Below are 10,517 nucleotides of genomic sequence, written 5' to 3'. Positions count from 1 at the left end.
TTTTTTTTTTTTTTTTTTTTAGAATCTTTCTTCCAGTGTTCAGTGACAATTTGTTCATACTGAAAGATTAGGCAATAAAAATGGTGATGACGCACCCTCTATTCAAGGGCAGAACTTTATCCCTTTGCTTTGACATGATTAGCCGGGGCATCAATTTTATGCTGGGAGAGCCTTCAGTGACCGATTTTAGAAATCTTGGTGAATCTAGTAAAAATTTTAAATACGTATGTATTAGCAATAATGAAATGTGTTCCGCTAATGAAAATTAATTTGCATGTGTTATTATAATTATAATTGTAATTTTTTGCAGAGCAATGAGTTGCATGAGAAACAGAAGTTTTACTTAAGGCAGTCAGTCATTGATTTGCAAACGAAACTTCAGGAGATGCAAATGGAGAGGGATGCGATGGCTGACATCAGGTTCGGATCTGTTGCGTGAAATTAATATTATCATTATTTTGCATTAAATTACTTAAACATTTTACTCTGTAGTTAAACCACTTGTGTGATGATCAGTTTTATCAATTATTTTCTTTCATTTATTTCATAGACGTAGGGAGAGTCAATCCCAAGAGGATTTAAGAAATCAGCTTCAAAATACAGTTCATGAACTTGAAGCTGCCAAATGCCTTAAAGAGGACATGCTGAAAGACAGCAGCACACAGATAGAGCAGCTAAGAAAAATGATGCTCAGTCACGAGGGAGTGCTTCAAGAAATCCGGTCAATCCTAGTTGACTTCGAAGAAGCCTCAGGCAAGAAAATATATGAGCACGACAACACGTCCACTATGCACTTCCGCAGCCTGGCCTCCGCTATTAGTAAAATCCTCAGAGAATTAGACACAGAGATTTCTTATCTTAAAGGGAGGATATTACCAGTAAGTGGTGAGAACACAACTTCAATTTTATATTAGAATACTTTAAGGGAATAGTATTAGGTGTATACTTTTAAAATTCTTCAAAGTAAACCAGGTTCTCATTTTGTTACCAATTTCTATTTATTCCCAAAGATTCCTTGCGAGAGCAAAACTGAGTGTCTTGGTATAAGCTTATATTCGATGGCCAAGGAATGGACTTCTTGAAGTCCCCCCAGATAGCCAAAGTAAACAAATCTAATAAAATGCGGTGATAGACTATATCAGATTTTGGTACTATTTTACTTGCATATTTTAAAAATATTTCTTTAGTTGAAAATCTCCAAAATTTTCTACTTTAGGTTAATCAGTAGTGAAATTAATATCTGTTTTTGAAAATCAGATAGAGGATCAGCTTGAAGCACTGAAATCTGAATCACAGAACAAAATAGAACTACTTCTTCAGCAGCATCAAGATAGGTAGGTTCTGACTGGGTATAGAAAATCACTGTGAAATTAAACCACAGTTTCATGTTTTCACAGCCACAGCTCCAAATCCAAGAAGATGAAAAATGTACCAGCTTCCCTCCCTCCCACCCCCATGGGTTTGGGGCAAACTCATATTAAAGAAAAAATTTTGTCAGACACCTGCTAAAGATGTAAGGAAGACTTTATTCAAGTCTGTGCAGTAGGGGAGTAACTGTAGGGGCAGAGATTAAGCACAACTCCCAATGTAACGACGAGTGGGGTGAGAAAATCAGTGTCTGGGAAATCATTGACAGGAGACACCAAGGGCGGTGGTGAGGTTCTTGTCAAAGGCAGGCCGAGGACGTACATGTCAAGGGTGGGAGTGAAGGAACTTGACCAAAGATCAAGGGTTGGGGGGATTCCCATTGAATTGAGTTGGCAGGATTCTTGCCGAGACTGGGCTCTGCTGCCCGAAGGCAGAAGAGGTGAGTCAGCATCCAGGTCTAGTCGAGAAGAGGGACCAGCCTAAAGTCTGGTGAAGGAGAGTTTGTCACTCATTTGTTGACGTAACCTGACCCGAACTAACATAAAGCTTTTTCTAGTCTACAGTACAGTGTGAATATTTATGGACTTATTGTTGGTTTCATAAGATATTTGTTTTACAGGACACTTCTATAGATCTCACTGGGGGTGGCATATACTATTAAGATGTCTGAAAAATCATGGCATATTTTCTATACAAAAAATGTGTCATAATTTTTCCAGCAACCCAATATATAGTACTTGTTATTTATTACCAATGTAAAATAAAAATTCTGAATTCCAAAACCCAACTGACCTCCTTAGATATAGGATTATAGACTTGTCATAGACACTTATCATAAACAGAGTAGCATATATTAGGTTGTCAGAAAAGCCATGACATATTTTTCTGTGCAAAAATGCATCATGACTTCTCCAACAACCCAATACAAAGTCAAAGCAAAATACTACATTTGTTTGTCTGTAGAGGGATTTTTTTCTATAGGGCAGGTATGGTCACTGGAGAGACAGAGTCGGAGAGAAAGTGAGAAATCACCCCGGGAACCAGCAGTTAGCGTAATGGCTATGTCGCTGGACTCCCACGTAGTCGACCGCGGTTCGTGTCCCGGACCCTGCACCTGGCATGAGTTTCAGGCCGCCGGGTCTAGGACTTGAATGGCTTTCAGCCATGTGGGAGTCCAGTGCCTTAACCATTGCTCCACCTGCTGGCCCCTTCATTCATTTTTAAAATAATTCATAGTCAGGCAAGATCTTCTGTATTAAATAACAATCACCACGTTCTTTTTCACAGGATTGAGCAGTTAATAAGTGAGCATGACATTGAAATAACAGGACTTACCGAGAAGGCCAGCAGTGCCCGCAGCCAAGCCAACAGTATCCAGAGCCAGCTGGAGATCATTCAGTACGTGTGTCCTGGGGCTTTGACATTGGCAGTCATTCCTCTTCACTGTGGAGATCTTATTTTACTTTCTGCTCTAAGATCTTTTAATGATTGCTTAGTAATTGATTTCACAAGAAAGTAAAACCTTTCTAACATTCAAACGAACAGAAAAATGACTTAACATATAGATGATATCACACTTATTCTTAGTCTGTCATTCACTTTATCCCCTTGCTAAACTCTTCGTAGAGAGCAAGCAAGAAACCAAAATTCAATGTATATGCGTCAGCTTAGCGACCTGGAGTCCACGGTTTCTCAGCTACGTTCTGAATTAAGGGAAGCCAAAAGGACGTACGAAGACAAGGTGCGTTTAGATTTTGTCATTCTGCTTCTAGAAACTATTATACCCAGGTCAATTTTATATTTTTAATGATTTATTTGAAATGAGGAGTCAAAGTAATAATTTCAAATGAAAAGAATTTTATAAACTCGGGACCAGCAGTTAGCATAATGGCTATGTCATTGAACTCTCATGTAATCAACCACGGTTCGAATCCTGGATCAGTGGCTTAAACTCACGCCAGGCGCATGTGCATGCATGCCCAAGGTCCTGAGAGGAGAATGGAGGAGAAGGGATTGCAGTGTGGCCATCTCCCCTGGGGGATGATTTCTCACTTTCTATCTCTCTGTCTCTCTCTGTCTTTCTGGCGAGCGCATGCGCCCTATAGCAAAAACCTCTCCAAAAAAAATAAAAAAGAATTTTATAAACTGGAAGAGGATGCTAAATTATCTGTTTTATTATAGGCCAACAATTTAAGTGGTATGTTCAAATTCATTCATTCTTAGAAAAACATTTTTGCATACTTCAAATAATTGTTTAAAAATTAAATAAAAAACAAACCATCTTAGTTATTCTTAGAAAGCTTAGCTTTAGCAAATGCTTCAGTGCCAGCTGGTCTTCCCCTACCCTTCAATATCTGGGGGAGGGGGGGACTACCTTCTCTCTCACTTCAGCTTCTGATTAGTCATCACTGTGTGGCTAGCAAGCTGAATTAATCTGAAGATTAAATCACTTAACTAAATAAAAATTAGGAAGATAAGTCTCTATCCCTCATCACATAATTCTTCTTAAAACCAGTTAAAATTAACATTTGATATTGTTTTTATTCTTTCACTTTCCTTAGCTAAATAGTCTATTCACTTCACTATCACTATGGACCATTTTTCCAGAGCTTAGTGGTTTTTTGTTGTTGTTGTTGTTGTTGTTGTTAATTTCAACCATTTGTCAAACAGTAAAGATCCTAAAAAAAAAAAAAAAAACAAGCCGAGAGCTTCCACCCAGAGGAGCTGCTGTCCTTCGTTCCCTATGAGAAGGGTGTCTGTCAGCCTGGGGTAGTCTTAGTTCACACCTGCTATCCAGTGGCCCGTTTTGTGAATTTCATCTCCAGAGTGTCCCAGTTTGGAAAACAAATTCTATATTTAGTTATCCTGCTATGGGAAACCCTTAGAAACAATTTAGGTCCAGTCCTGACCATCACTTTTAGTCAGTTTCTCACACCTTAGTTATTTGGAACTGTAGGGTAGAATAAAAACCATGTAAGAAAGCTGCCAGGAGCCGCCCAGTGGCGTGGTAGTTAAGGCCACTGAATTCCACATGGCTGACTTCACAGATGGAGTCCTGGGTGCAAAACGTGCTGGGTGCAAAAGTGAAAAGTTACCCGTTGATGATAATCTATGTGATAATCTTTGACTTGATAAAATGTCCTGTATTTATGTTGGGAAAAACCATGTTGTGCATTGTAAAGATATTCAGATGAAAAATATATATATATATGGTGTGTATATATATTTATAAAAGAAAAATTAAAAAAAAAAAACATGCTGGGTCTGTTTGCATGTATGCCCAAAATTCCAAGAGGAGGATGGAGAACGGAGTGCAGCATGGCCATCCCCCTGCAGAGGGTACTTTCTCGCTTTTCCTCTCTCTTTCCAGCAAGCTCACATGCTCCGTAGAAATTAAAAAAAAAAAAAAAAAGCCACCAGACTCCCTTTGTAAAGTGATACCAACTGTATGGGGTAACAGGACAGGAGAAAAAACCTGGGTGTGGGAGGACTGAATACAACACTCACTCTTCATTTTAATGTCACCTGGTGCCAGCCACAGGAGGGAGCTGTTTCTCCCTGGCTCAAGCATGAAAACCCTACCAAAACCTTTATTCCCTGTGTCTTAGTTAAGAGAAGGATGGAAGATTTAGATATAACCTGACTGACGTCTAAGCAATAGAGTAATGTGGAACTGTACCATCTCAGTTGTAGATTTGGGTCCTCCAGAGCAGTGACTTTCATACATTTCTCATCACTAAAAAGAGTATGAAATATAATTAATTCACCATATGATCCAATACACATGTGCAAGTTTCACTAAACTTGCTGTGCAGGAAGAGTCTGTGAAAGCTCTTCGCACGGTTCTGCCCACACACCTCCACGCGATCCGCAGCACCCCTCACCATCCTGTAACTGTGTTTTTGAGTGCAGAAAAGGGGACACACATCACCACCAAAACAGAAACAAACCCAAAAAATACAAAAAGCAAAAAAAGAAAAAAACGATCTTATGATTTAACTCTCATTGGCAATACCTCTAAAAGCGGTTTGAGATTGGAATGCGATCCCATTTGTCCAGTGGTCCAAACCAGAAAGGGAAAACCAGTGCTGCTATCAAATTACTGTGATGCTGGCTAGTTTCTGTTCTCTTCAGATGCTGGATGGATTGAAGCTGACTAAACTGATTTCATGATTCACTGGTGGCTTGCCATATGAGTAGCAGTGTCCCCTTTGCATAGCTCTTAGCCTAAATTCTTGAGGCCAGGACCTATCCACCAATGCCCCCACCAGGCAACCTTAAGATACCTTGGACAGCTGACGGGCGGACCTGGAGAAACACCCAGAGAGGAGCATTTGCTCTTCTGCCTCCCCAAGGCCGCGTTGTGTGTTTTAGTTTCTTTTTTCTGTACTAGCTTTTTCCCCAATGACTGATGGCAGAATGTCCGCCCACTCTGGATGTCCACCTGACCCTGCTGCGAGCAGCGGACGGTCCTGATTTTGGCTCAGCAGCTGTACTTTACTGCTTGAGTCTAGCGGAGGTGGGCTTGTTGGCAGAAGTGAGCAGACAGTCCAACAGCGAGGAAATAGAGCTGTTGTGTCCCGGTCCAATACAGATATTCTGATATTCAGAACTAATTTTTATGACTATTAGGATGTTTCTGAAAAGATGATGTCTTCATTGCTTATTAACAAATTAAACCTTTTGAAAAGTCACACATTATAAAATAAAACTCATTCACTTTTTAAGGATTATTTCATTTTATTTTATTTACTATTATTATTTTTTAATTTGGTCAGCAAGAGACAAAGGGAGAGAGAGAGGGAAGTGAGAAAGTAAGCTGCCAGGTCCGGGACTCGAACCTTTCGGCCACATGGCAGTCCAACACCTTAACTACCATGCCACCTGCTGGTCTCACATATTGAACTTTTTATATGATTTTATTTTACTTCAGTTTGTAGAATTACTTTGAAAGCTATTTTATTGTCATTTCTGATTTACATATAATTATACATCTTTGAGGATTGCAGTATGCAGTGAAATTCCTTCATTTAAAAAAGTGTTTATTATTCTAAATAATTGATGACAACAGGTCTGAACAAATCTTCTCCAATTCAAATGCATACATTAAGAAAAAATTTGTGTAAGAGAATAATGTTTCTCTTCAGCTTAGCAAAAATATTTTCACATTGATGAAACAGAAATTGTGTTTCAAAGAAATGACTAGATGTAGCGTTTGTAGCTCATGAAGACGTTTCACTGTAATGCTGTTCTCTATTCTTCTCTTTCTCTTTAGGAGAACCTCCAGAATGCCCCTTTACGAATTTGGACCAGTAGAAGCTGTCACTATTGGCTCTGCAGATTTGGCTTTACTCTTAACTTTCGCTTTTTGACAACAAAAACATCCATGATCCTGATCCTAGGTTTATTTTTCCTACTTTGAAAGCAGCAGTCGGGGCTGAATTTCGTACTCAGAAAGCGAAGACCTAGTAGCACTGGCTGTGCAGGAAGAGTCTGTGAGAGCTCTTTGCACGGTCCTGCCCACGCACCTCCATGCGATCCACAGCATCCCTCACCATCCTGTAGCTGTGTTTTTGAGCGCAGAAAAGGGGATACACATCACCACCAAAACAGAAACAAACCCAAAAATCCAAAAAGCAAAAAAAGAAAAAAACCAATCTTATGATTTAACTCTCATTGGCAAATACCTCTAAAAGCGGTTTGAGATTGGAATGCGATCCCATTTGTCCAGTGGTCCAAACCAGAAAGGGAAAACCAGTGCTGCTATCAAAACAGAAAAGAAAAAGAAAAATTCTTTACGTATGTCAGATGTCAGTATTTATTCTGGACGCTCTTAAAGGCCTTTCTTTACCATGTTTCTTACAGCTGTTTGTATCCGCTCAGCTGCTGGCTCAGTGGTTTTCCCTTTCACTCTCCACTTATCTTTCTGACTGACGGGTTGCTGTGAGTGTTTTTGCTCTACAAAGTGAAAGGTAAAAGCAGAGCTATGGCGGCTGAGTCAGTACTGACAGCTCCAGACAAACGTCCCTGCAGGGGCCGGGGACCTCCACACCTCGGACACAGGCGGAAAGCCAAACTCGGCTCTCGTCTTTTTCTTTCTTTCTTTCTAAAAAAATGTTGGTCTCTCACCATAAAGAATATCATCAACAGCTCAGGACTTACTTGTAGAATAATCGTTAGAACAAGTTTCAAATGTTCATAACATAATATTAAACGTTGACAGTGGGACCAGCAGTTAGCGTAATGGCTATGTCGCTGGACTCCCCCGTAGTTGACCATGGTTCGAGTCCTGGACCCGGGACTTAAACACGCCGGGTGCGTGTGCGGGCATGCCCAAGATCCCGAGAGGAGAATAGAGGCGAAGGGATTGCGGCATGGCTATCCCCCCTGGGGGGTGATTTCTCGCTTTCTGTCTCTCTGTCTCTCTCTGTCTGTCTGGTGAGCGCACATGCCCTATAGCAAAAACCTCTCCAAAAGAAAAAGAAAGAAAAAAACGTTGAAAGTGGTGAATATGTTTATATCTTCAATGTGTTCATCACACACTGTATACATGCTTTAAAGACGATCCTATAACTTACAAAGATATGTAAGATTATATGTAAATCATAAATTACAGTAAATATTTAAAGAGAAAAATTAATAAAATGTGAGCTTAGATAAAAAAATTGTTTTGGTCTTGGATTTTACTAGTTTGATGTTAGGAAATGGTCATTTGGATTGTTTTTTTTTAATGTGAAAAAAAGAAATAGCAAATTTTAATTTAAGCTGATAAAGCAGATGTATATATAGATATATAGATAGGTAGATAGTATATATATAGATATAGATAGTATCTATATATCTTTGCTCAAAAGTAGAAGTGGCCTATGCCAATTTAGGAGTAGAAAATGTTTGTTTTAGTCATGATTAGCTCAAAACCAAAGGGTTTTTGTTTAATTTATAGCTCAAACACCAAGTGAAAAATAGAGAATTTCAGCTTTATTAATGCTATTCTTCTTGTATAAAAAGTATAGAAACAGAATTGAAAGGAATATGAAATATCCTGTAGTATTCATACAAACAGAGTTGAAAAGACTATGCAATATTCTCTAGTATTCAATCTAAAATACTCCTTTCAAAATACAGGTGGGAAAAAATGAGACTAAGCGAGGGTATACGACAGAATGGGAGGCATTTGGCCTTAGCCTGGTCACACTGCCTCTCAGTCACATTCACCCACCCACCCCTTGCATGTAACAGTTGAAGTTTGTAGTTCTTCCCTTAAGTATTCTTTTTATTTATTTTTATTTTTTAATTGCTAGAGAGTGCATGCATTCATCAGAGAGTGAGAGAAAGCAGCCCCAGTGGGGCATGGCCATGCCGCAGTCCTTCATTTTTCCATCCTATTAGGATCTGGGGCACGCACACATGCACCAGCATTTTTCTTTCAAGCCACCAGGACCAGGATTTGAACCACAGATGGCAATGTGTGCTCTGACTCTCTGTGAGCTGCACCTCACTGTTGCTCTATGGGGCTGGCAGGTTGGCCCACCCCAAGTATTCTTTGTCTTTACTTGTTGTGTGCTGACTTAGTCTTTGCTGATAATAACAGAACTGACGGTATTATAGCAACTGATGCTGTTTATTCATTTTCGTTAAGTTGCTTGTGCTACACAGGTTGAATTTTGTATGTGTGTATGTGTGTATTGTTTTTTAAATAGGCCTCAAAGGAGCATAAGAGAATTTCTTCATAGGATTATGTAACGTGTTACAAATACCGACATGTTCTCATTTTACTGTCTCATTATCTAAGTTATAATATCTTAGGGCAAAGTCACGTCCAAACCCAGCGAATCCAGAGGCTGAGGTTGTAACCTCTTAGCCTACACCACACCCAGAGGTCAAGAGCTGTAGGCACGCGTTAGTAATGGGCTCTGTGGCATCTGTCATGGAAGTACACGTTCAAACAGATGACAGCTTCCCTGTCAGTGAAGCAAAAATATGTTTATAACAGTCCTTTAAAATTGGTGCTCTTGGGACCAGCAGGTGGCACAATGGCTACATCGCCAGACTTCCATGTAGTTGACCATGGTTTGAGTCTCGGGCCTGGTGGCTTAAACTCATGCCAGGCACGTGTGTATGTGTGCCCAAGATCCCGAGAGGAGAATGGAGGAGAAGGGATTGTGGTGTGGCCATCCCCTCAGGGGGTGATTTCTCGCTTTCTGTCTGTCTGTCTTTCTGGCAAGTGCACACGCCCTATAGCCAAAAAAACCCAAAAACCAAAAAAACTCTCCAAAAAAAAAGTTGGTGCTCTTAAGGGCGACACTTAAGCTGTCCCACATGACTAACCACAGATCAAGTCTGCATGCACAGGTGCACATGTGTTCAGCATTTTCAAGCCGCTGGGTCTGGGACTTGAGCCGCAGTCGACCATGTGGGAGTCCAGTGTTTTAACCACTATGCCACCTACTAGACCCTAGACTACTACTTTTTTTTTAAAAGAGAGATTTTTGCTATAGGGCACATGTTTTCACCAAAGAGAAGACAGAGACGGAGAGAGAAAGTGAGGAATCATCCCCCTGAAAGGGGATGGCCATGCCACTATAGTTAAGCCCAGTGCCTTAACCACTAAGCCACCTGCTGGCCTCCTGGAATACTTCTGAAAAGTATGGTTTCTACTGGAAGTCTATCACTTTTGCACCATCGTAAAGTCAAAATAAATAGTAAGTCTAGTCGTCATAAATTGGGGAGCTTCTGTATCCCAGACAGTGCCCAAATCCAGTCGTACCAAATACCCTATTTTAGCTAATTCCCTGGCCATGTTCTTAATATCAGTACATCTCAAATGTAGAAAACTTTGTAAACCACAACACAATAAACCTGTATTTTTGTCCCCAAAATAATAGCATTTGTCTTCCAAGGACTATATTTAGTTTGTGTGACCCATCGGTGTAGTTGGCTTGGTTCAATTTGTGCTTTTCTTTTAGATAGAAGAGCTGGAGAAGCAGTTAGTCCTCGCCAACTCAGAGCTAACTGAAGCACGGACGGAGCGTGACCAGTTCAGTCAGGAGTCTGGGAATCTGGACGATCAGCTTCAAAAGCTGCTGGTAAGACTGTGTTCCCAAATAGAAATGAGGTCAATTCTGGGAAGTTTCGGTGTTTGTTTGTTT

At 40.2% G+C, this 10,517-nt stretch overlaps 1 protein-coding gene across 2 annotated transcripts in view; it reads left to right on the top strand.

Annotated features, from left to right (window-relative positions):
• CCDC158 (coiled-coil domain containing 158) overlaps positions 1-10,517 on the top strand; it is a 72,005-nt gene that overhangs the window by 10,852 nt on the left and 50,636 nt on the right. The window contains exons 4-9 of one of the 2 annotated variants that reach the window (XM_027769746.1): positions 311-420; positions 551-878; positions 1,258-1,334; positions 2,656-2,766; positions 2,995-3,109; positions 10,335-10,454. In XM_027769746.1, the coding sequence (XP_027625547.1) occupies positions 311-420; positions 551-878; positions 1,258-1,334; positions 2,656-2,766; positions 2,995-3,109; positions 10,335-10,454 (861 nt within the window). Of the gene's footprint in view, positions 1-310; positions 421-550; positions 879-1,257; positions 1,335-2,655; positions 2,767-2,994; positions 3,110-6,643; positions 7,027-10,334; positions 10,455-10,517 lie in introns of those variants that run through there. The other variant, XM_027769747.1, reaches the window with a different exon arrangement.

The sequence above is a fragment of the Tupaia chinensis genome, unplaced genomic scaffold, assembly GCF_000334495.1.
Source record: "Tupaia chinensis unplaced genomic scaffold, TupChi_1.0 Scaffold000086_1, whole genome shotgun sequence".
NCBI lineage: Eukaryota > Metazoa > Chordata > Mammalia > Scandentia > Tupaiidae > Tupaia > Tupaia belangeri.
This window is presented reverse-complemented; position numbering and strand designations above follow the sequence as displayed.